This window comes from Sprattus sprattus (assembly GCF_963457725.1).
Source record: "Sprattus sprattus genome assembly, chromosome: 17".
Classification (NCBI taxonomy): domain Eukaryota; kingdom Metazoa; phylum Chordata; class Actinopteri; order Clupeiformes; family Clupeidae; genus Sprattus; species Sprattus sprattus.
Genome location: NC_137915.1, coordinates 11,711,223 through 11,738,269, shown reverse-complemented (window position 1 = coordinate 11,738,269; position 27,047 = coordinate 11,711,223). Strand labels below are relative to the sequence as shown.

The window sequence follows — 27,047 nt, the reverse complement described above, 5'->3', positions numbered from 1 at the left end:
AACCTGGAGGATGAAAATCAATGGCAGAATTTAATTTAAAAACTACCAAAATCAAGGCACATTCTCAATCATTCATTTTACCATAATATGAAAGGCAAAAAAAAACCATCCAAGTCAGGTCAGTATTTACAAATGACATTTATGGGTGATGTCATTAGGTTCTTGAGGCAATCGGTTTTTTTTAAATTATAAAGTTCTATTGATTTTGTCCTTTATACTTGCACTGCTGTTGCTGAGGTATTTAAACTGCAAAAATATTCGGATAAACTGTATTACATAACAACATGTGTACTGCTCCATTGGTAGACTGAAGCTCGATATTGTTGCTTTGTTGGTGATATTTCTTAATGTGTCTATTTTTGTGTGTTGTTTTTGTGTAATCTGTGTAGTCTTGTGGGTATTTTGTAAAGCCATGTGTACTCTCATTCTGGTCTAAAAATAACCTCTTCACAGAGGACAGTCTCACTGGACGGTCTCTGGTGATCCCAACCCCCCCACCCCTAAACAAGCGTCCTCGTGTGGAAACATAGAGGGGGGGTATGGGGCCTGTAGATGAAAGAGAGGCTGTGGTGTATTTACCATCCAGACTATGTGTAGAATGGGAGGTCCTGGCAAGGTCAATACTAAGATGAAGAGAGAGAGAGAGATGGATAGACGGACAGTAAGTGAGACAGGGTCAGGGATGGAGGTACATCCTGTCTGATTTCAGACGGTTTGCTCTCAGGCTCTCCTCTGTCAGGTGGTATTGGGTGCAAAGAGTCCTGGCTTTAAGTGAGGCTAAATTGGGCTATATGGAGCACAGGCTTTAATCTAGTTAATTTTGTGCAACAATCTGCACGGACACGATTCATCTGCATGATCACACAGTGGCTTTGCTTTGATGTTGAACCCTTGCACACGGTACACAAGGACAAGGTTTTGTGAGGACAGATTTTGGGCGACATATTAGTAAGAGAGTTTGGTTAATGATCCCTGTAACTCACCATCCCAGTGCATTGCATGTCCAATGACGCGTGCGGAGAGTTGAAAAATATGCGCTACATTATGGCATCAACGCTTTTATTGCTTCTGACACCCAAGTCATAATATCTGGGGGATATGATACACTTGTGCAGTGACTCACGTATATGTGAAGAGGCCTCGGCTTAGTAAGCCTGGCTTCTGTGGAGAGGAGTGTACACCATTTTGTTTTCTATTCAAGGTTGTAATAAGCCGCTAAATGCCACGACAGGTAATGTGTTTTTCTCCACAAGAAATTACACCTCTATTGATTTATTGACATGTTGTGAAAGTGCACTTAAATGCCAGACATTCTCGAGGGTGCCTTAAAAAAAATGAGATGATATATCTGGTGTTTACTGTCTCCCATCCATAGCCACTGAAAAATCCAATTAAATTCAAGTTGTATTCATATAAGATGTATAATTATATTGCATATACGTACACAGCACCTTGGTGTACTTTTGTTCAGTATTTTCATTCGTCAGAGACATTTTTTTTAATACATCAGCCTAGTAAAATTCATTGCCTCTCCCCATAATTGTGGCACAATTCTTGGTACTCTGGGTCATCTTTGCACAGGGCGACAAGCACGACGAAGAGGCTTTGAACATCAGCAACCACGGAGTGAGAATAGGCGGGGTTACCTATACTTTAGCCTGGGTGCCAGACGATCTTAGCCCCGCCCACAATATTTGAGGTCGGGAAGTTCGGCCTGGCATTGCTCCTTTGGGTAGAAACTATGCCTGAAAAAAAAGCTGTTCGTACCAATCAAATTGTCAGGGCAGGCGTTATATGATGATGGACAGATGATGAACAGTAACGTAATCAACCACGTCACCAAAGAGCGCTTTGGTTGAATTTGTTTTCAACAAACATGGCTGCCGCTGGAGAGCTGATTGGCTGATTGGTTGTAGGTCTATCCAATTGAGCGAAGAGGCATTTTTTTCCCTGGTTCAGTTGAAACACGCCCCATAAACACAGCCCAATGGAGCAGTATCAGACTCATATTCTGACTAGGCTGGCTACCTATACTAATTTGACACAAAACAGGGCACAATGAAGCATAAATGGGTTGAGCAATTAGTGGATGTTGCAATTAAATCATTCTTTATCATCCAATCACAATGATTCAAACATATCTTATTGACGTTCACAAAGAGCTCAGGTAATTATTCTTCAACAGAGCAAAGAAAACATTTCCATTGGCAGACACAGCAGTTTACACCATAGGAGACGGAGGTCTTGCTTTGAAGGAACTCATTTATTCATAGAACTCCCACGGCTGTGCGGTGGACACATCCCAGCATTTCGTGACCCACTCATGTTTGCGCTCAGGAACTTGCTAATGTTATGAAATTAGCTAAATGATTTTGCCAATTATTGAAGTAGCTAGTATCATTGAAAATAGGGCCTGCTGAGTGTTTTGTAAAGACTTCACTTGTAGGCTATGGTTTATATAGTTGCTCAGATTATACTTTGGACAGCACAGCTACAGCATGTCTTCTTGAACTTTGAACCCTCTGCCTTTGTGCACAGTGACTTGATGGACTTTTAGCATATGCAGCCTGATCTACCTACTGCGTCCTCTGTCCATACTCCGTCCTCCATACTCCGTCCTCTGTCCTCTGTCCTCCATACTCTGTTCTCCATACTCTGTCCTCCATCCTGTCCTCTCTGCCCCCCCCCCCCCCCCCGCACACACCCCTCTGCACCAATCCCCACTTTCTCTCCTGCCTCACTGAACCCTAGAGGAGTCGCTTCATCACCACCCTGCAGCGTGTTTGCGCATGTGTGTGCTTGTGTCTACGTGTGTGTGCGTGTGCGTGTGTGTGTGTGTGTGATTGTGTCTACGTGTGTGTGTGAGTATGCCAGTGTTTTCAACTGTTTGTGCACACATGCACACATGTGTATTTGTATGTGTGTGAGTGTTTGCGCATGTGTGTGTGTGTGTGCTTTTTTTGCCTGTGGATTTTGCCAGCAGGGGAAAGAGCTGTTTCATAATGTTAAAGCACTCTGGAGATGTGAGGCCTCACATGATTGTGTGGAATGGCAAATAGATTTTAATAAAGATAACAGTCTGTATTATACATTTATATATTATTATATAATATACTGTTAAAGATAACACTCTTTATTATACTTTATTTGTTAATTGCCATAAAATGACTTCAATGCTTGGAGTGCTTTGGGTACAACTTTAATTATCTTTAATCTGTGGGCCACTGATGACTACTTTAGTCTGCTTTAAATGAGAGCCATAAGCATTGCAGATACTGCATCACAGTCATTATTGGCTACAGTGCTGAGTCATATGAAAAGATTATGACTGCACTAATGGTCAGCATGGCCAGTGTCGGTTGGGTTTATAGACTCTGCCATCGTCAGTTAGTATCCAACGCACACACAGAACAGGAAACAGATATCAGGGTGCTTTGATCTTGAGGCCTAAAGCTCCACCATGGTGCTCTCAAAACCTCTGTAGCATGACAGAGCTCCATCCACGTCGCTGACTCACCTGTCTGGAGTACAGCAGCACTCCATTCCCTCACCTGTCTATGCACAGCAACAGTGTTCTCCTAACTCACCTGTCTATGCACATCAACAGTGTTCTCTTAACTCACCTGTCTATGCACATCAACAGTGTTCTCCTAACTCACCTGTCTATGCACAGCAACAGTGTTCTCCTAACTCACCTGCCTAAGCACAGAAACAGTGTTCTGTATACTCACCTGTCTATGCACAGCAACAGTGTTCTGTATACTCAACTGTCTCCTGTGATGCAACAGTGTTCTCCTAACTCACCTGTTTGCGTCTGTGCCCCACAAGTGCCCAAATACCTGTTCAGAGCAGTGGCAGCAGGTGGTGCTCAGAGCCTCTGCACCTGCTAGCCCCAGGATAGAAGCGTGAGCGAGAGTTTATCACAGGTACGGCACGCTCACCTGCCCCGGTGCAGGGAAGCAGAAAGAATGGCCCCGTTTCACACTGCAGGGCTGCTACTGTCACAGAGCACTATCTGTGTGACTCTCTGTGCTGAGTAAGGGATTTATAAAGAGGGGCCGGATGTATAAAGAGCAAAGCCAAATCAGCCACAGAGCCAAGGAGCCAACCCTGTGCAACGTCTGGGTTTAATAGAAACACACATTTGATGCCTGCTTATCTAGCCATGTCTGTGTGTGTGTGTGTGTGTGTGTGTGTGTGTGTGTGTGTGTGTGTGTGTGTGTGTGTGCGCGCGTGTGTCTGTGTGTGTGTTTTTGTGTGTGTGTGTGTGTTTTTGTGTGTGTGTGTGCGTACGTGTCTGTGTGTGTGTGTGTGTGTGTGTGTGTGTGTGTGTGTGTGTGTTTATAAATGTGTTTATAAATGTGTTTATATGTGTGTGTGTGTGTGTGTGTGTGTGTGTGTGTGTGTGTGTGTGTGTGTGTGTGTGTGTGTGTGTGTGTGTGTGTACAGGCTGGCACACCTGGGTTAGAGTGCCTTGGCCGAAAGTGATTTGGGGGGCAGCTGAAGGCTGTGCCGCAGCTGTGCCCGTCAATCTGCAGCTGGCACCGTAGAACAGAGAAACATAGATGCCCACAGGGCCCAGGGTTGAGACTATGCCCGCCCCCCTGCCCCCATCCCAATTCCTCCACCCTCCCTCCTTGTCTGCATAAGCATCTTGTGTTAATTGATGTGTTGTTAATGGTCTCTAACTAAGCCCAGGGGGAGGTGACGTTGATTGGTTGCCACCCCTTCTGATGTCTCATTCGTATCTGTCTCTCCAACACTGCTGAAGCACGCCAGCCTGTGTCTGTGTCTGTGTCTGTGTCTGTGTCTGTGTCTGTGTCTGTGTCTGTGTCTGTGTCTGTGTCTGTGTCTGTGTCTGTGTCTGTGTCTGTGTCTGTGTCTGTGTCTGTGTCTGTGCCTGTGTCTCAGCCCTGAGTTTTACAACATGCAAGCCTGTGTCTGTGTCTGTGTCTGTGTCTGTGTCTGTGTCTGTGTCTGTGTCTGTGTCTGTGTCTGTGCGTGTGTGTCTGTGTCTGTGTCTGTGTCTGTGTCTGTGTCTGTGTCTGTGTCTGTGTCTGTGTCTGTGTCTGTGTCTCAGCATTGAGTTTTACAACACGCAAGCCTGTGTCTGTGTCTAAGCCTTGAGATTTACAACAAAATGCAGGCACTCTTAACTAGTGAATGGAGCTCTGGACCTCCTTAAAGAGGAGATTACTGTGTATTCAGTGACAAGGATAATGCTAAAGGCGTGTGTGTGTGTCTGACACTATGAATATGACAGATGCAGTACATGAAGATTGAGAGTGAAAACAATCTCCCTTTGGTTAATACCTTGTGTCTTTCTTCCCTGCTGTTGGGAAGCATTTGTTTATTTCCATTTGTTTACTTCCATTTGTTAGCTTCTTTTGTTTTGCCTGCAAAAAAAGCATAATTTATTTTTCCAAAAAGCTTCCTGTAATTTGTTTCTTTTGCATCAATTAATTAAATGAATGTAGCGGAAAGTTTAAACCATGCATTCTAATTATGTTTGTTCTCACGTCCTCATTATGCATAAAAAACAAAACAAAATGTATTTGCTGACGTGGCTTTCAGTAAATCAACACAAATTATTGCAGATAAGGGTGTTCAAAGACCTCTGTGTCTCTGTGTGTGTGTTTAGCTTTCATAGCTCCAATATTGGGCATGCATGTGTGTGTGTGTGTGTGTACACGTGAGCCTGTGTGTATGTCTGCAGGCTGTGCTTGCATAAAGCTCTAGAGAGGCAGCTCTGCAGAGACCTTGGTCCATCTGTTGCCAGTGTGGAGCACTGGCCCTAAGAGCACAAACGTGACTCCCATATGACTCCTTTAGGCTCAAGGGCTCTCCCACCACACACTACCCCCCTGAGTGCTTATCTCTGCCGTAATGTCTATCAAATGATTTGCGCCTTCCAGAACATGCGTTGGAATGCATGGACATCCCAGTTATCAGCTTACTGTAGGTCATTCTGTAGGACTGTCTTTATGGCATGGATGCGTGTGTGTGTGTGTGTGTGTGTGTGTGTGTGTGTGTGTGTGTGTGTGTGTGTGTGTGTGTGTGTGTGTGTGTGTGTGTGTGTGTGTGTGTGTGTGTGTGTGTGTGTGTGTGTGTTTGTGTGTGTGTGAATCCTGTCTGATGTCTGTGGTGCCAGTAAAGTGCCGTGTGTGTGTGTGTGTGTGTGTGTGCATATGTGTATATATATGGATAGGTACGTATATATAAATACACATAATTCAGATTTCTATTAATTTGGTGAATTGACCTTAAGTTTTGCAGTTTCATTTTTTTAAATGACAGAATATTTGTGGAAAATGTACTAATAGTTGACACATCATGGTCCATTAAGTAAAGGTGCTCCTGTGGTTTATTGCAGAAGATGAGGTGCGTTCTAGCACTTAGTCTTTTCTCGTTAGATGCAGTCACGGGGCTTGTGTCAATCTAGTGATAAATGGCATTATCAATGTGACTGCACAAAAACGCAATGGCATTCTCCACACCACACCATACAAACAAAGGTATTTCACAGCTAGTACACCTCCTCTTTACCATCCAAGTGCTGACGCAAGGGACCTTCAGTTGTGGGATTAGTGAGAACACTGATCAGAAGGATGAACTTCAAATTAGAAAAAAATCTAATCAGACATTTTCTCTCTTTCCTCTCTTCTCTCTCCTCCCTCGTTCCGCAGGTGCTGTCGCTAGGCGCCGACGTGCTCCCAGAGTACAAACTCCAGGCCCCCCGCATCCACAACTGGACGGTGCTCCACTACAGCCCCTTCAAGGCCGTCTGGGATTGGCTGATCCTGCTGCTCGTTATCTACACGGCCATCGTCACCCCCTACTCGGCCGCCTTCCTTCTTAGCGACTCGGAAGAACAGAAGATCCAGTCATGCGGCTACTCCTGCAGCCCCCTCAACGTGGTGGACCTCATCGTGGACATCATGTTCATCGTCGACATCGTCATCAACTTCCGCACCACCTACGTCAACGTAAACGACGAGGTGGTCAGCCACCCGTCCAAGATCGCTGTGCACTACTTCAAGGGCTGGTTCCTCATCGACATGGTGGCTGCTATCCCTTTCGACCTGCTTATCTACCGCAGCGGAGAGGAGGTGAGAAAGTCAAAAGTGCACTTTTTGGAAGTTCTTCTTTCTCAAGTTTTTCCTAACACATAAATCCTTGTGTCTGAACACCTCACATATCATCTCCATAGACCTATTTTCAGCTGGAAAATGTGTCAGCACCTGAAGCATTTTAAGTTGAAGCTTGTCTTCTTCCTCAAATTCCTCTGGGCACTTAAGTCCTGTTAAGAGCACCATATTGGGTGGCTACATGTCAGAAGCCCCCTGTTTCTCAAGACCTCTTAAACCCCACTCTATGTGGTGTAAACAGCTTATTGTAGGTACTATGATGAAAACCTGTAAAGTACATATAAGTGCAACATGATCTTCATATCAAAAATAATTTGTGCGAATGGTACAGACAAACCACGCTTTTACAACAATACTTTGTATTTCGTAAGCAACATTCGAAACGTCTAACTTCTGTACATGCACTCTGCCCTTGCATCCTCCCTCACGGAAGAACGCTTCAGTCTGTGCTGAGTGTGTGCGTTTTACACATGCTCCTTATTCATCGGGTGCTGTAGAGCGAGTCTAGGCTCCGAGCCAGTAGTCTAATCCCCTCCTTATTTCTTTGTGTTGTGGCGGGGGCAAGACAAATGCAATCATTAGGAATGAGCACATTAGACTGAGAAGAATGGAGGAATAGTTTACAGCCTGCAGTATAACACCCCGCCCCCACCCACCCACCCACCCACACACACATGACTGGATGGCCCAGTTGCAGATGATTATCAAACACATCCAAATGGCAGAGTGCCGAAAACACACTTCCCTCTTTAAATCAGCCTCTCCTGTTTCCCTCTCAAGTGGATTCAATTCAGGTCACTTTCATTCCGTTTTACTTATATTATAAAAAAGCACCATCAGCTTTACTAATTGCCAAAGCAGACCAAGACGCAACATGGGATGACAGACAGTCTGCAGTATATTTAACTGACTGCTGTGTGTGAGCATATACACAGTGTGTTCATGTAGGAGGCCTGTATGCATATGGTGCTTGTATGTAAGTTAGTGTATGGGTCAGTTTTCACACATACATGTCATAGTCACATCATGCCTTTACAGACCATCCCTAACTCCTTCCCTCCCCGCCTCTCTCCCCAGACAACCACCCTGATTGGCCTGCTGAAGACGGCCCGTCTGCTGCGATTGGTCCGAGTGGCGCGTAAGCTGGACCGCTACTCGGAGTACGGAGCGGCGGTCCTCTTCCTGCTCATGTGCACGTTCGCGCTGATCGCCCACTGGCTGGCCTGCATCTGGTACGCCATCGGCAGCGTGGAGCGCAGCGGCCACATCGGATGGCTGTACACGCTCGGCGACCAGCTGGGCAAGCACTACAACACCTCCATCCCCGGCTCGGGCCCCTCCATCAAGGACAAATACGTGACGGCGCTCTACTTTACCTTCAGCAGCCTCACCAGTGTGGGCTTTGGCAACGTCTCGCCCAACACCAACTCTGAGAAGATCTTCTCCATCTGCGTCATGCTCATCGGCTGTAAGTTGGTACACACACACACACGGTCAAACACACACAGGTAAAACTTCACTTGAATAAAACCTCCATGATAAGTTGTAAGCATACCATGTCATGACAAGTGTCATAACAGCGTCAGTGATTATCATAGTGTGGCGTGACCACAATCATAATTGTCATGACAGCTTTCTAGATGTTTAGTGATTATAAACATCAGCTGTTATGGAATACACATTTTAAAGAGCTATCATGACAATTAGTGGAAATGGTTATATGACATTACTGGAAATGTTAATATGTCGTGTCATTGGATATCAACTTTCACGACTGGATATGGAATCTGCCTTCTCATGTCTGTGACAAGACTAAAGTAAAGTATTTCGGACAGACTAAGATAAAGAGTTTTGAATTGAGCTTACTTTTGAAAGCAAATGACTGACTGAGTTTTGAAGGCAAATCACCCATCCAAGAGCCTTGAAGGTTCTCAAACATCACACATTTAGAGATCAAAACTAAACTTTATTCTGGCCATGATTTAAAGGAAGACGGTGAGCTGCTCTTTAATAATCCTAATACATGTAGATACAGCTATCGTTCACATAGATCGTGGTGGAGTTTGAATATTCATTTGTAATAGTAGTAAGTAATATCCTGTTAGGGATTTTGTGCTTATCACATTACCTGAGAAGCAGAACAATTTCCTTTTTTTTGTCAGACTCATCTGTCAAAATGACTTGACCTGCATAAGAACAAAAGGTCATAGATAAGAAAGCCAGTATCACTTCCATAATCTTGCATGTTTGCTAGATATGGGAGGCTTATCCCCCTTACATTATTGCATCTGTAAACAAAGGACATGGAGGCAGAGGACACACATGAACACACACACACACACACACACACTAACTCTCTCTCACACACATACATAGAGAGAGAGTGCAGACTTGTAGGTTGTTCTCCATCCATCAGAAGTGGCCAGCAGTAGCTCTCTGAGAGACTAATCATTGAGTGAGTCCTATAAAAGGGTAATGATGCACAGAGCACCACAGCACCAAGCAGTTGCTTCATTGGCTGTCAGGTCCCCCTGCTGATGAGGATAAATGAATCCGATTGGATGGGGAGAAAGCAGTATCCATCATGACTGTCACCCATTGCTTCTTGCAGAGACAACAGATGCACGACTCAGGAAGACGAAACTTGGAGAAAAACATGGATATATTTTTTAACATTAGTTTTGTGATGTTTTCCTGGAAATGGAGTGGTAACCTGTTTAAGATGCATTTGAGGAGATGCCATTAGAGAGAGTCCCTTATCTGCATCTGTATTCCGTCTCCCGACGGCACTCCGGTTCTCCAGAAAGCTTTTAGATCCCAGCTGTCACTGATCATTTCAGTGAAAAATGGATGTCTGCCAATCTCTCCTCTTCTGCTTTGAGTGGACATATTTGATGTAAACCCAAATATTGAAGAATGTGTCTAGCTTAATTTTCAAAGTAGGAGGGATTTTGTTATTTCTAAAACTCCATTGCACTTTGAAAACTTAATCTCACTGTCTTCTCAGAGTTCTCTCTTTTCTGTCATGGGTAATATTCATATAAGCAAACTCATCTGTCATATCCTGTGTTCCTCATCTGTCATATCCTGTCATATCCTGTGTTTCTGCCTCTCAGCTCTAATGTACGCCAGCATCTTTGGGAACGTCTCGGCGATCATCCAGCGGCTGTACTCGGGCACGGCGCGCTACCACACCCAGATGCTGAGGGTGCGAGAGTTCATCCGCTTCCACCAGATCCCCAACCCACTGAGGCAGAGGCTGGAGGAGTACTTCCAGCACGCCTGGTCCTACACCAACGGCATCGACATGAACGCTGTGAGGAAGACACACGCGCGCACGCACACACACACATGCACGCACACACACACACATGAACACACACACATACATGAACACACACACGCAGACATACACGCAAACACACACACTTACACACACACACTTACACACACACACATACACACACACTCACACACGCACGCACACACACACACACACCCACACTTACACACGCAGACATACATGCAAACACACACACTTACACATACACACACACATACACATACACACACTCACACAAGCACGCACGCGCACACACACAAAAACATACACACAGACGCATAGAGGCAGAGGCTGGTAGAGTATTTCCAACACACCTGGTCCTATACCAATAACATCAACATGAAAGCAGTAAGGAACACACACACAAACCCACACTCACACAAACACACATAAACATGCACAAACACACACACGCACAAACACACACACTCACACGCTCACACACGCATGCACACACATACAGACTCACACACACACACAAGCAGAGGCACAGGCTCCAGGAGTACTGCCAACACGCCTGGTCCTTTACCAGCGGCATCAACATGAGCGCAGTGAGTCTGAAAACCTAATACACATGTGTTCACACACACACACACACTTGCAGGGGTTTACATGCTGTTTACTGTGAGAGAGCTGTGTGCATGCACATAGACAAATCACACACACACATACTATTCTCTTCTTCTTCCTCACTTTCTGAGTTATATTCACTTGAATTCATGTCATCACACTGTTCAAATTGTAGTCTGTGCAAATTCAGATACAACCTGACTTAAAGAAATTAGTATTAGACCAAACCTGACTCCCAGGTTGGCCTCCACAATTTATGTATTTTCATCATAAAGAGAGCCAGTGTGTCTTTGCATTAAGATCTGTGATTGACACTAAACGAGTGAGTCATCCATGCACAGACATCTCTGTTCTCCCAGCTCAACCCGCATGACACTGACATCATCCATCCAACCCCCGCCTCCACCTCCCCAGTTACACAGTCCATCTGGGATTTAGCCATCTTGTGGTCCTGCCAAGTCACACAGATATTTTTTGTACACAGTATTTCCGGGGGAAAAAAGGCATGTCATAGGATTTCTGTATTATTTGTAATATTTGTGAACAACAACAATCAAACTGCAAACATACTCAACTCTGGGCAGATCCTGGTGGGGTAACAACTCTTAGGAATTCCTGCAGGAAATTGAAAAAATATTACTCAAAAAGTACCATAATTTTAACCGCAACTGCTGAGGGTTCCCACAGCCAATTTCTTTTCCTTTTGGCCACAACAGTCACAACAAACCCTTGCAAAATCCTGGAGGGACTGATTACATGCCATGAAACACCACTGCAGCTTTGAGACACAGACATGACCCTGCATGTCTGTCAGTGGTGTAGTGGTCCCTGAAGAAGTGGGTATACTCTTAAATTTTTTTAAGCAGCCCACAGGATAAACGCCCTGTTTTGAAAAGTGGGTATACGCAATGCTGACTGAAAAATAAGTGGGTATACTCCGTATACCTGCGTATACCCTGGACTACACCACTGATGTCTGTATCTCAATGCTTGAGTTTCAGTTGAAGAAACTAAAGAGACGGGTGGATAAACGCTGATGCGCTCCTCTCTTGTTCAGGACTTTCTCATTATAGTGGTAGTTACTGCTCTGTTTAGAGTTCACTGGACCGAGCTGGATCAGAGTACATTTGCTACTAAAGAGTGGAGTTGGTGGAGGCTCTGCTGTCTACCTGAATCACTGTGTGACTGTGTGTTTGCCCTGTGGCCTGCTGTAGTACTGTTCAGTGAGTGGGAGAGATGTGCACATTGTCATTGGAGTGTCCTCAGCCAAAGGCTGCGGATCTCCATTGACTCCTGTTTCTATTAAGGTTGTAGCATTTTCTCAAGGGTATTCCAAGCAAATATTGTCATGGACTGTTAAAGGACGGCAGCACTTTACTAATACCCTCCATTGTCAGATTAATATAAGCATGAGACTTGGAATGGCAGTTGCTATATCCTGTCATTAATCATCATAGCAGTGTCCGGTGATATTGCCATATTATCATAATTGATCATTCTCATGACAGCTTTTGAAATGATGATGCTTAGAAGCATGTGGTATAAGCTGTTGTGGCATGTCAAATTACAAGCGCTGTCATTTCAGTTTAAGATAATGTTAACGTGTCATTATCATATCATTGGACTCAGACTGTTGTGATAGATATTGACAGAATACAGGATCAGTCATAACATGTTTATGACATGGTTATACTACCCTCATGGTGGAGGTATCAAATAAAGCGCTACCAAATTTAAAGCACATCATTCATGTCATTGCATGTCGTCATTGTATGTCAAACCTACCAGAATCATAGACACCCTGTAGGTTAGCATCAGCGATACGATGCTACTCTTTGTTCCTTTACATTTCCCAATCATTTCTGGCTAGCTTTCCTGGCTCATCCCGACCCCAAACCCTATTTCATTTTGAAAATCATTACAGACAATAGTTCACAGAAATGTCAAGAGTCCTTAATCTTTTTTTCTGACTTATTATATTTTTTGGACAGATTTCGCTGTCCTCACCCTGTTTTGGGTGAGCTACAAAAAATGTGAACATCCGCAGTGAAAAGACTTGGAGAGGATTATGCTAAGGCCAAATCTTAAAATCATGCAAGTAGGTTGAATCGAAAATCATTTTCAGATGCAAAAATATTACATAAATAATAAATAAACAACAGCAACAACAACAACAATAACAACAACATGGCAGTGCAGGACACATGACAAATCAGGAATAATGTGCAAAACTAAATCTAATGCATGATCTAAGTTACCGTAAATCCTCAAATAAAGACCGGGATTCAATTAGAGGCCGGGCTTCAGATAGTAGCCGGGGGCGTGGTCGATACGGACAAATAAAGGCCGGGCCCCGAATACAGGCCGGGGGTAAAATAAGGTACCGGTAGCCGACCAGTATCAGTCCATCAGCACAAAGCAGACATCACAATTTAATTGAATGCATTTCATAAATACATGTTCTCCTCATGTTTAATGTTGTTGGCTATTTTCATGGGCTGTTTGCAATAAAAAAAGAAATGTTTCAGCCTACTAGGCGAATTTGTTATTATACAGTTACTTGCCAAAACTATAGAAGACATTAGTCCAAAACACCTAAAGTTCCAGGTGTTGCGTAGCAACCCATTACTTGCTGACTTCAAGTTACAATGACTTTCCGCTACGTTAAATGACCGGACTACTTGCGGAATGATATGAAAGATGTGAATTAGAAGCACAAAACCCGTTGCCAATGACAGCAGTCATTAACTTTTCGCATTGGTGAATATCAAGAAATGACAGACCTGCGAACGTTTGGGTGCCCCATTCAAATCAACAGAACTTTTTGGAACATTCTGAAGAGCCATAATAAGTAAGAAATAAAGGCCTGCCCCTAATACAAGCCTGACCCAAATAAAGGCCTGTGCGCTGTGCAGCCTAAGTAAATAAAAGACCCCGGCCACAATTTAAGGATTTACGGTAATCCAGGTGTTTAATGGGGATCTCTTTACTGCTAATCTTTAGCTATCTGCTAACTGCTCTCCCCTACTTCTCTGCTGCACATAAATACAAATGCAATTCTGTGCAAATCTACATCTATACTGTATGAACCCTGATTTGCAAAGGCTACAGTGCTTCTTTGTTGACTTTTACATAATAAAACTTCTAACTTAGAGGATCTAGCATTGCTAACACGACGATAATTAGAAACATAATTAGCCATTTGAGTGTGAAGTTAAAGACGTTTTTCCAGATATATTTGACCCCAGGTGTCTCTCTGGTGGATATTTACATTTGATGTTTTAGGGATATACCGATACCCTCGACAGGAACAAATGGAATACTGAGTCTGTGGTCCCAGAATCAACAGTTGAGGCAAGAAGATTGAAGACTCTTGAAACACATTTTTGTTTTTGAACTATTGCATTCATAAAAAGGCACAAATATATCCAGCAGGTGTTCTCCCACTCACTCATAACCTACGTTCTCGGACGGTTCTCCTCCAACTCTTCAGGTTCTAAAAGGGTTCCCAGAGTGTCTGCAGGCTGACATCTGTCTGCACCTTAACCGGACCCTGCTGCAAAACTGCAAGGCCTTCGACGGTTCCACCAAGGGCTGCCTGCGTGCACTGGCCATGAAGTTTAAGACGACGCATGCGCCGCCCGGGGACACGCTTGTGCACGCAGGGGACGTGCTCACCGCCATCTACTTCATCTCACGCGGCTCCATTGAGATACTGCGGGGAGACGTGGTGGTAGCCATCTTAGGTGGGGCATCTGTTTGTGTGTGTGTGTGTGTGTGTGTGTGTGTGTGTGTGTGTGTGTGTGTGTGTGTGTGTGTGTGTGTGTGTGTGTGTGTGTGTGTGTGGCATTGTATGTGTATGTGGATTAAAGAATTTCATTTCATGTCAATGGGCACCAGCCCCAACAATGTACGCACAGACACACTCCTTCAACCCAGACCAGAAAAGTATATTTATTAATACTCAGCGTAATGTCATTTACAATATATTTTGTTCAGAGAACATCAGACTGTTTACACATCCCTGAAAATGACAGCTTTTGCATGTTTCTGTATGTTGGGTGTAGAGTTCCGAGCCTGTTCAAATATCCCTCTGATTATAGAGCCAGAGACAGAAATCTTAAAAGTTTTTCAAGCCCAGACTGTCGTAGTTAAAACTGTTAATATTCTAAGAAGATGTGTAATATAAACAGGTTCATTCAGGGAGCTCATGTCTGCTTGGAAGATGTTAATCGAGCAACAGTGCCATCTATGGGTTCAGACAGCATAAACTACAGTGCAACATCTCCATTGAATATGGAGAGAGCTGGCTGAACCTTTGTGTGGTACATTTTGACAAATCATTACTTCTTATACAACATTAGAAGTTGTCTTGTTTCTGGAGTATTGCATGTATATGTTTATACTTAGCTTTTGCAATTATTTATTTTGAGGTAGAGTGTTTCTGTGTGAGACATTTACCACACAAACCACATTGCCTAAATAGACATTTTATTTCAATACATCCTCTATGTATCATTGCTCACAGGGAAGAATGACATATTTGGGGAGCCCATTAACCTGTACGCACGTCCAGGCAAGTCTAATGCGGACGTTAGGGCACTGACCTACTGTGACCTGCACAAGATCCAGAGAGAGGATGTCCTTGAGGTGCTGGACATGTACCCCGAGTTTTCCGACCACTTCTGGAGCAACCTGGAGATCACCTTCAACCTGAGAGACGTGAGTCACACACACACACACCATATGTACACACATCTACCTAGAGATATCACCCTTAAGATGTGAGTTACCCACCCCCACCCCCCAAAAACACACACACTGAAGAGCATCAACCTCAGAGATATGAATCAAACACACACACATGCACACCTGGAGATCACCTTCAACTGTAAAGATGTGAGTCAAAGAAATGAGAATTTTTTCTTTATGTGCCCTTTCCCCTTCCAGACCAACATGATCCCTGGATCTCCCAGTAGTGAGGACTCTGACTGTGACGGCTTTAACCGCCTGCGCAGACGCAAACTGTCATTCCGCAGACGCACTGAGAAAGGTACATCCACCAATGTTTTGGCTGTGAAAGGTACTTTTCTTTAAACTCACTGTTATTTTAATGAAAGAAGACAGGTAAAGCCTATACCATACGTTTGTATATTGTAAACCATACCTCCACTACCTGGTTTAAGAAGTTTGTTAATTAATTGGTTAAAACTATGGGATTAAGATGAATTGTTGGTGTGGAACTTTACATTCTTAACCTCCTGAGAGAAACCTTTCTGATGACAGGTAACTGCCAGCTGCCTAATGCCACTTTGTGCCTCTATGATACTTAAGGTAACAATGTGGTTAGTGGTTAGCAGCATGTCAATCAAAAGGTCACTTATATTCTCTCGGCCAGGATTATACAGAATGCAGAACAGACTTTATACTGACAAAGTCTGTTCAGTTGTTACCTTATCTTGATGTCTCATTCCAAAGATGACGCTGATGCGGGAGAGATCAAGAGAGCCGAAAAGCCTATTCGGAGAAACAGGAAGAAGGCAGACAGCAACCAGGGGGAGGGGCTTAATCCTGACTGGGATGGGCACCGGAGTTCTGTCTCCTCCCACTCCAGTGGAGATGAGGGGGAGGAGTCTCTCCACAAAGGGCCAGAGCCTCCTATCTCCTTACTGGAGCTCTCCCAGCCTCAGGCCACACCCAACAATTATGACATGGCTGAGATGGATGGAGACCCGAAAACAGGAAACACCTGCAATGCACTCTCAGGTAATCTCATCAATATCATCTACAGTATATATCATATCTAATGTATTTTCCTAACTATTAACTGCATCGTATACAACACCATTATAATTTTATAAAACAAACCAGTGTATTTACCCCACCTGTGTAATAACCACAGTTTATTCAACATTGCATCATGCCATAGAGTTGGGGTGCAAGCCTAGACATTTAAAAGTTGTATGAAGTAGGGATGGGTATTTCGAGCAACATTACTACACCTACACCACCTACAGAAGTACCCCATTCCCACTCACAGTGAAAATCATTTCTTGAGCGTGTATGTAGTGTTTATGTAGCGACCTAGCACCATGAGCATAATCTTGTGTCACTCTTGCAGTGGGAATCGCAACCATTGAATTAACGTGTTGAAGAAGGGCAAGGGGTACGAGGGATTTCTCCCCATCTCACTCACTCACTAACCTTAATATCAGAATAAGCACTTGCTCTCAAGATTGTATAATGTCTATGTGGAGCCATCCAAGTATGTGGAGTAAGTGGAGCAAGTATCTCCTGGTTGCGATGGTTGTCTAGTCCCTATGTAAGCTAAATGCTTTGCAAGCACTGTAATAATTGACTCATAGACACATGCACTTAAAACCTTCTTCCCCCGCTTCTCTCAGGTTAGTGTAGCACAGGACTATTAGTTTCTGTGTTATGTCGGTATTTGTCCTCTTAGACACCATCTGTGCCAACCGTATGAGCTCAGGCCTCTTCAGCTGCTCTGTAAACTCAGGCTGTGTTTCACAAAGTGGGGCTAATGCCCTCTGTAGATCTCCAGTGATCTCAAACAGAGGCAACACTCGCTGAGTCTCACATATGCACCCACACATTCAAAGATACTCAAAAGCTTACAGGGTGACTGAGAGACACACACAGATGTACGGTGTTAATAGAAATAAATGGGCTTTTTCCAGCTAGTTAAACAGGACTCACTTTTTCAGAAACAGACAGGCACTGATAGACACAGACACAGAGCTGCTGAATAAAGAACCGTTGAAACATTCTTTTGGTCTGCTCTCATTCTGTATATGTCTCTGTTGGCATATCTGACTTTCACTCTTAAACTTTCTTTATCCCCTCTATCTTCCTTCACCTTCCTTCTCTCACTCTTTCTCCACCTCCCTCTTCTTCTCTCTCCTTCCTTCCTTCCTATCTCTCCTCCCTCCCTCCCTCAGGTGCGTTCTCAGGTGTGTCTAACATCTTCAGTTTCTGGGGGGACAGCCGGGGGTCGCGTCAGTACCAGGAGGTGCCCCGCAGCAGCCTGCCGTCCCCCCCACCCCTCAACACCCCCATGCACAACATCAGCCGCAGGCAGCGCTCGGAGCTGGAGAACCGCCTGGACCTCCTGCAGAAGCAGCTCAACAGGTCAGAACGTTCTCCCCGACATACACACGCCTGTAGTGCAACTACCAGATCAATAATAGTAATAATACACTTTATTTGTATAGCACCTTTTATACACACAATGCAGCTTTAAGTGCTTTACATTTGGAGCATTAAAAACAAGAATAGATGAAAAATTATAACAGAAATAAGTGCTAAAAACAACTAACAGATCAAGGCGCTAACAACACCAAGGGCTGTCACAGAGGGGAGTTACAATTTACAAGTTATAAGTCTTTTATTTGTCAGATGCACAAAATTACTGGGCACTAAAATTCTTAAGACAAGGCACCGCCCAAAAACCTATACGATAACATAACATAACATAGTATAACATAACAAAAACACGACATGCACTCTGTTCAAGGGAGCACACGTCCTGAGAAAAAACGTAAAGCTGTTCAATAATGCCAGTTGCTTTGGATAAAGGTGTTGGCAGTATGAATAGATATGGGAATATGCGAATAGGCCTTCAAATAGGTGTTTGTGTGTGTGTGTGTGTGTGTGTGTGTGTGTGTGTGTGTGTGTGTGTGTGTGTCCTCAGGTTAGAGACGCGCATGTCGACAGACATTGGGGCGATCATGCAGCTCCTCCAGAGGCAGATGGCCCTGGTGCCCCCGGCCTACAGTACCGTCTCCTCCCCCCCTCAGGAAGACTGCCCCACAGAAAGACTGATCCAGCCTGTCACGCCCCTCGAGGCAGAGACATTAGCATCTCTGTCACAGGTGAGTACACACACAGACACAGACACAGACACAGACACAGACACAGACACAGACACAGACACAGACACAGACACAGACACAGACAGACACAGACACAGACACAGACACAGACACAGACACAGACACACACACACACAGACACAGACACAGACACAGACACAGACACAGACACAGACACAGACACAGACACAGACACACACACACACACACACACACACACACACACACACACACACACACACACACACACACACACAGACACAGACACAGACACAGACACAGACACATACACACACAGACACAGACACAGACACTAGGGGTTAGGTTAAATTAACTTCTATAATCACTTGGATTAGGCAGTCTATCATATACCATTATTTTAAGATAACAGCATAGACTTCCTGATTGTCTATAGTATAGTCCAAAGTCCAAATGATTCTGTTTCTCTTCAGAGTTAAGTGTCTTTCTGTGTGTATTTCTGTTGCTGTAGATCTTGGACCCGCAGGACTTTGAGGAGTTCCCCGCTGCCAAGTCCAGCGAGTCTCTGAGGAGCACAGCTGAGTTCCAGCAGTGCAGCAGCACCCCGCTGCTCACCCCCACGGAGCCTCCTCCTGCGCAGGGCTTATCCGGGCTCACCCTACCCTTGTCCCTGCCCTTGCCCCTAGATCTGGATCTGGGGGCGCCCTTGCTGGACCCTGAGACCCAGAGGAGGCTGTCCCTGCCCGAGCCCCCAACCCCCCTGGACTCACGGACTCCGCAGAGGCACAGCTCCGACCCAGGGAGCTAGGGAGGGAGGGAACGAGGGAGGAGAGAGGAGAGGAAAGCAGAGGATGAAGGTGTAAAGTGAGGAGCTTATTAAATGAGGGTTTTATCTCTAATTCTCTCTCATCATTTCTCTCTCGTTTTCACTTTCTCTCTCTCCCTTCCTCTATCTCTCTTTCTCTCTCTCTCTCTCTCTCTGTCTTTTGTCTCTCTTTCTCCTCATGGGCCTTACCCCCTGACGCTTTGTTATTGAAGAAGTGTAGTTGAAGAGGACGTGGAGACAGACACACAGGCCTCCCATGTCAAGAGACAGTGGACAGTCTCACTAGACACTCCATAGTGGACACTCCACAGTGGACACTCCAATGTGTCAGAAACGGTGGACTGCTTCTGCAGTGTCTAGGCTACCACATTTTTAGGCACCGCTGGAGAAGAGCATGATGGGAAGAATGGAGAACGAAGGAGAGAGAAAGCTCCACCACCCATACCTCTCTGAGAGCCCGACAAAGAAAAGAAAGAGAGAGGGAGAGAGAAAAGAGGAGAGAGAAGAGGAGAGACCGGTTTCCACGCACAGAACTTATTCTCTCTTCAAACGTCCCTTTACTGCTGTATATCCATTATTGGATTACCACAAGAAAATAATGATAATAATATAAGTAGCCATCTTTTGTCTTGCACTGACATTTTTCAGATTATTCTATATAGTAACTCTATATTAATGTCCTCAGCGCTTCCGAACCTGGTTGGGACTGTAGTGTTAGCTGGCCTAACAACAACAACAACAAATGGTGTCCTGTCCAGTTCTGTTCTGTCTCATCATTGGCCCATTTCTTAATATCTTTAATGTGGAGGCGGAGCTCCATGCTTCAAGAGCACACTGGATTGGCTGGTTAGCTCCAGAGAGGGTGGGTCTTCGGATGTTTGAAAGCCATGCTGAACATATCCAAATCATGTGAGTTACCTTGTGTAGATAGGCAGAGAACAAAGTCATTGGACAATATGCAACACAGAAACTGCTTGTGTTTGTGATCAAAGGTTTCATTTGGTTGTGAAATTGTCAAGCTAGCAATATTCTGCAGTGAAAAAAATCACAACTCTGTTTTACTTCTCCTTTTTTTTTTACAAAGTCTATCTCTATTCAAAATGATGAAAAGGACATTTTATTTTATTTCAAATTATTGTTATCCAATGGGATGAACCCTTCCCCACAGTTCACTGATCTCATCTGAGTGTTTCCTGACTACATTTTCTGAGTAGTCTAGTCTGGCAGCAACAGGCTAAGGGAACACACCATCAGCTAATCAATAATTTTTAGCACTTATTCATTATTGATTATTATATGATTTTAATATTTCTGATTGATATCATAGATCAGAATACATGTATGTAATCAATGAAGAAACAAGGTTTTTAGAAAGAGACCTACAACATTTGAGTCTCTGTTGTAACACTTCTCAATGCATTACTAAACAGTAACGCAAACGCATACATTAGCAAGTGTACAGAAATGTAAAGAGTCCCATTTTTAGACCATTTCAGTTTATTACATTTTGTCTATTCCCATGTGCAAGACAGCAATCTAGTGATAAGGCCTGCACTGAAGGTTCAGAGACAACCAGTTTACTGTATGACAGACACACAAAGATTGTATCACACTGTTGGTTTGTTTGAGCCGAAAGATTATTTATTTATTAGCCGTAGAGAGTTGTAAGAGATTTATTAATATAAGGTGTAAGTTAATTGGTTGACTAGTGGCGGAGGTTTGTGTACTAACATCACCTCCATCTCATCCCATCTCTTCAGGTTGTGTTTGTTTATTTTGAACAGCTTTGGGACATTTTCACCGTGTATGTACAGAATAGACTTCTACAGTAACAGCAGGAATTGCACTTCAAAATGTGTCTTTATTATTATTATTATTATTATTATTATTTTGTTATTATTACTATTATTATAACAGTTGATTGTTCATTATCATGTGTGTGTTTTGGTTATTGTACAGTATATCCTAGTCTGATGAGACTGTTTGAATCTTAATATATTTATCTAATTTAATGAGACCCATGCATGTGAACTGTAATTGCAACACATGCAAAATGTCTCCTGTCTGTCGTCTGTTACTTATCTGCCACTAATTCACCTACATGCAAACACAGCTTTAAAAATAGAGGAACAACAGAGGCTGAGACGACTTTTAACGGCCCAGTCTACTTCCATAGAGAGAAGCATACACATGAGCTACTAGTAAGAGCAAAGATAGAAAGGGGGGGGTGGGGGGTTAAAGAAGGAGCCTCAAAGAGTCTGAGTTATCTAATCCGTGGTTTTGTCATGACTTGTATAGGTTTGGTTTTGTGATTGAGGTTTTGAAGCGGGTCTTGTTTTGAGAAGGTGCACTTTAGGAGGACAGCCAAAGCAAAGGTCACCTAAACTGAGGCCGGTTCTGGTGTGGGCCTAGTTTGGATCTCTTCTGGGTTTGGTCAGGTGCTAGAGCCGATCTGGTCCAGAACCCGTCGCTGTCATGGGAGGCAAAGTTGTTGTCTGTGACTATTCTGTTCCGGGCACCATGTGGTTCTGGTACTGTAAAGGTTCTGTATGTACATGAGAGAGCAGATGCAGAGTTATGTGGTTGCGATTTTAGTGTGCTGTGTTGAAAAACAACAAATGCATTCTCATGTGAATCCACTCATCTACAGGGGACTCAGCTCTGGACGAGCTTCCATTTAATTCCTTGAAGTTATTATTTTTGTCTTCTTGAGATTCTCTAGCCAGAATATGGCCCTTGAATTAAATTCAATAGCATTTACTCTGCATAACGCAGCATTACATTTTAAATATTCCCCTTTTTTATATAATAATGATACAACTGGTTTAATCAGCTTTACCTGACAGTGACTAAATCCCAATCATGACCTAGTTTATTTTGTTTCTCTCAGAGATGTGAAGATATAGTGCATAGTGCAAAATGCTTAGCATGTTAGTCATTGTCGCATTGCATAATTTGTATATTTCTCTGTGTCCACACACACACTCTTACACTTTCTGCTGAGTGTAATGTTATCATACTCTATGGTCAGGTAGTGACCGCTGTCTAGAAACTCACTGTCCAGAGATGTGCCCCCCACCCATGTCAGCCATTCTGTGTGCTGTCCACTTCACATGATACATGGGACAACCCTTTGATCAGTGTTGTTCAGCCTCTTTTCCAATGATATCAGGCAACAATTTGTCTGCCTGTAGAACTTCAATCATCAGTGGGCGACTCTGTCGCGATCATCCAATCAGAACACTAGGAACCTGTCACATGCCTGTCATTTTTGGACCCAGGCTTTTATAGAACTAATGTCAGGGAAAGCTATTTGGCAATTGGTGAAATCAGTGCCCACGAAGATGCCCCTACTGGCATGCATGCGTACTGCAGTGCCCACACAATCACTGCGATGTGTCCTTCATCCCGTCCGTTACATGTGTGTTTGTGTTACCATCACACGTTACATCAAGTCCCATGTGTATAGATGCTGTTTACCAGTGCGGAGTTCTTTTCATTGTGTTTTTTTGTTGTTGTTGTTGTTTTTTAATTTTATTTGGTAACATGTTTCCAATGGATTGCTCTTTTCTCCTTGTACATACCTTGTAAAGGAATCACATTTTTGGCACTCTTATAGCCAGCACTATGCAGAAAATGTCATTTCTTTGGCATGCTTTGAAATGCAGAAAAAAATACTGTAGAAAAAGGTATGTTTAAATAAACTATAGTAATCTTGTGAATACCTATACTGTTAATAATAATGTTAATAATTATAATGATGATGACGACAATGACGATGGTGAAGACATCTTTAACATTGTGCACATTTTATTTGCATGCTGCACTGAGTTCCTTGAGCGATGAGATGACAAACAGGCATCTTATTGACTGCTGAATAGAGAATGTTTAGACTGATGCACTGTACTTCCAGGCCACCAAACAAGTACTTCCTGTGAGTACTTCAGACCACAGGAAAACTGGGATGAGTTTTCCAAGTCACAAACTACTGTTAGCACGTGTTAGCTGCTCAGATCAGTCTTTGGTTTATTTATGGCCTGAAGAAAAAATGTTGGCGTGAGTTCATGTTGTCACACCATTCATATCAAACACTACCACAAGCTTGGCAAGAAGCCCCAGGTCTTGATCGTGTGATAGCATCATAAATGGTTGACTTTATAAAGTTGAAAATACTTCTTTCAATAAACCTCTTTGGAAAAAAAACTGTATTTTTATGTTGTTTTTTTATGCTGCTTGTGTGTGTAGTAATGAGAGGATATTCTACTGTCCTTACCCTTCAAAGTACAGGGACTCTTTCTGTGCAAGCTTCCTCTTCTTTGTCAAAGCAGAACTAAAATTAATGAAAATGTGGAATGAAGTTGCTTCCCTGCACGCTCCAACGTCTATAAGCACCTACATGTTATCATATTTCACCTAGAACAATATATGTCTACACTTCACTACACTACACTACTACACATTATCAAGAGTTTATTGCAATAGCAGGTTAGCTATAGATTCATTCCAACATACAGCACACAGTTCCTGACACAACACTGTTCTGGTGGGCAGCATTGTTAGTTGTAACAAGTGCTATAGCCATGAACGGTGTATGCTGTAGGTATTATCGCATAGCAAAGTATTAAAACCGTGGACTGAATATGAGGTGCCATCTGAAAAAAAAAAACATTTTGTGCGGAGAGTGAGACCAGTGAGACAACGGCCGCTGGCCTGTTTTAGGTCGCTTGCAGGTAAGTAGTGAAAGATAGAATTGGCATCAGCTTTTCAGTGGCATAGGCCAGAGTGAATTTCAGTAGTGTAGTGAAAATATTCAAGATATCAGAATATTTCAGATGGTGTTCCTTAAATACTGAGAATAAAATACCTCTTTAGATGAATGCACTCAAGGTGTGCATTAACACAAAAGGTTATAGGTTATGTTGCTCACAAAGCATGAACATTTACTCTGGCTTTATAACAACTACTTGATACTTACAGGTGCAACACAATCACCTTCGAGGTAGGTGTGAAACTCAAATACACAGAGGGCCAAAATGTAAAACTGGGTCCAATGCAAGGGCCGGACATATTCAGTATCTAAAATATATATATATATTTTACATGAACTTAAGTTTAACATAGGCCTATTGAATTTGGGACAAGCAGCCTAAACCTTATGCCTATTAGAGATAACATTTCAAAATAAAATAAAGTGGCATTCATTTCTTATGCCCCTCTTTTCTGCACATCACAGGCGCTCGGTCCGTGGTCAGTCCCACAAGTTTGTCCCAAGACAGCCCCATTTAATATTACACATTTGGATTCCTCTCCAAAGAGATCTTTTCCCCTAGTTGTGCCATGCATTAAAATCCCCAAAGTTCCTCTGTATCGCACAGAGTCGAGTTCACTCCACGGATGAAGATTGACAGCTGGGCAGTATCAGATGTGTCGCTGCTCTTATCCACAGCAAGGAAGTGTGCGATACAACCTTTTCCCTTTCCCATAAGCTGTTGTTGTAGATCGGTGGCAAGGTCACATACTCAATCAGCAATGGTGTTTCTGCTCAGGCTCACATTTAAAAATGCTTGCCTTTTATCAGGGCATACAATGAACTGCAACTTTAATGAGAAATAATCCTAACAAAGTTTATTTAAGGAAATAAAAGAATATTTGTTGGTTAAGACAGAGAACTATAAATTAAGATCTAGACGACGTGTTGGCCAGAACTCGAGGTCTACAAAGGATGGGGAGCCGAGAAGATGCCTAAATTGCAAGTCAACCGCTAGATGGTGACATTGTATTATTATGTAGTCTAACATGCGAACAGGCATCTAATAACGGAGTTATGAAGTCATGCATTTAGGTATTTTCAATGAGATAATCAACCTTTCATCCCATCATCCTTACATCCCATTTATTTTCAAAATAAACGAAAATATGACACTTTGTTATATTTAACGCATGTCTACCAAACATTCTAATTCAATATGGAATTCAAAATGTAGCGTGGATATGTGCAGGCGACACCCATTTTACAGAGGACACAGCTCAGTCATCGTCTTAACTGGTGGTCAACAAATAGGTTTGGATTGCAAACGGCTGTTCACTTATATCGACTATCATTCCCAGAATAAAATACAGCCATTTAATTCCTGTAAAGACATTCTGACGTTTCAAACAAGCAACGTGACATTCTTGCTCCAACTTCCAAGGAAGTGTGCGATACAACCTTTTCCCTTTCCCATAAGCTGTTGTTGTAGATCGGTGGCAAGGTCACATACTCAATCAGCAATGGTGTTTCTGCTCAGGCTCACATTTAAAAATGCTTGCCTTTTATCAGGGCATACAATGAACTGCAACTTTAATGAGAAATAATCCTAACAAAGTTTATTTAAGGAAATAAAAGAATATTTGTTGGTTAAGACAGAGAACTATAAATTAAGATCTAGACGACGTGTTGGCCAGAACTCGAGGTCTACAAAGGATGGGGAGCCGAGAAGATGCCTAAATTGCAAGTCAACCGCTAGATGGTGACATTGTATTATTATGTAGTCTAACATGCGAACAGGCATCTAATAACGGAGTTATGAAGTCATGCATTTAGGTATTTTCAATGAGATAATCAACCTTTCATCCCATCATCCTTACATCCCATTTATTTTCAAAATAAACGAAAATATGACACTTTGTTATATTTAACGCATGTCTACCAAACATTCTAATTCAATATGGAATTCAAAATGTAGCGTAGATATGTGCAGGCGACACCCTTTTTACAGAGGACACAGCTCAGTCATCGTCTTAACTGGTGGTCAACAAATAGGTTTGGATTGCAAACGGCTGTTCACTTATATCGACTATCATTCCCAGAATAAAATACAGCCATTTAATTCCTGTAAAGACATTCTGACGTTTCAAACAAGCAACGTGACATTCTTGCTCCAACTGTCAAGCGGTAGCTCACTGACTTCATATCCTTTGAGCTGAAGGGTGGCCAGTTTTAACGAGTGATCTTCACAACGATTGGGTCTCAGCTGTCCCGTAAAAGGAGTTAAACGTATTCATTGTACGTTACAGTTGTCTGTCAAAAGTGCACGAATTGTGCAGCCTGCGTCCATTCTTGCGAACCGCCAGCAAGGCGTTTATAAATCTGAAGAAGAGATAGGAGATAAGGGCTGTCAAGATAGTTTCTTCTTCACTGTGATTGGCCAATGTACCTGTCATCTTTTGTTGTGAAATTCTGATTGGATGAAACCTGAAAGGCGGTAATGTTACCCTGCGGTCACTGAGAAGTGCAGTCGGGAGGGCGG

At 43.2% G+C, this 27,047-nt stretch overlaps 1 protein-coding gene across 1 annotated transcript in view; it reads left to right on the top strand.

Annotated features, from left to right (window-relative positions):
- The window catches only part of kcnh2b (potassium voltage-gated channel, subfamily H (eag-related), member 2b), a gene marked incomplete at both ends in the record, with an annotated part of 194,261 nt that extends 174,521 nt beyond the window's left edge, over nt 1–19,740 (top strand). The window contains 10 exons of the mRNA XM_080854705.1: nt 6,687–7,109; nt 8,226–8,616; nt 10,265–10,464; nt 14,555–14,807; nt 15,590–15,783; nt 16,012–16,114; nt 16,540–16,827; nt 18,021–18,210; nt 18,773–18,953; nt 19,444–19,740. Of these exons, the coding sequence (XP_080710831.1) occupies nt 6,687–7,109; nt 8,226–8,616; nt 10,265–10,464; nt 14,555–14,807; nt 15,590–15,783; nt 16,012–16,114; nt 16,540–16,827; nt 18,021–18,210; nt 18,773–18,953; nt 19,444–19,740 (2,520 nt within the window). The remainder of the gene's footprint in view (nt 1–6,686; nt 7,110–8,225; nt 8,617–10,264; nt 10,465–14,554; nt 14,808–15,589; nt 15,784–16,011; nt 16,115–16,539; nt 16,828–18,020; nt 18,211–18,772; nt 18,954–19,443) is intronic.
- Between the last annotated feature and the right edge of the window lie 7,307 nt (nt 19,741–27,047).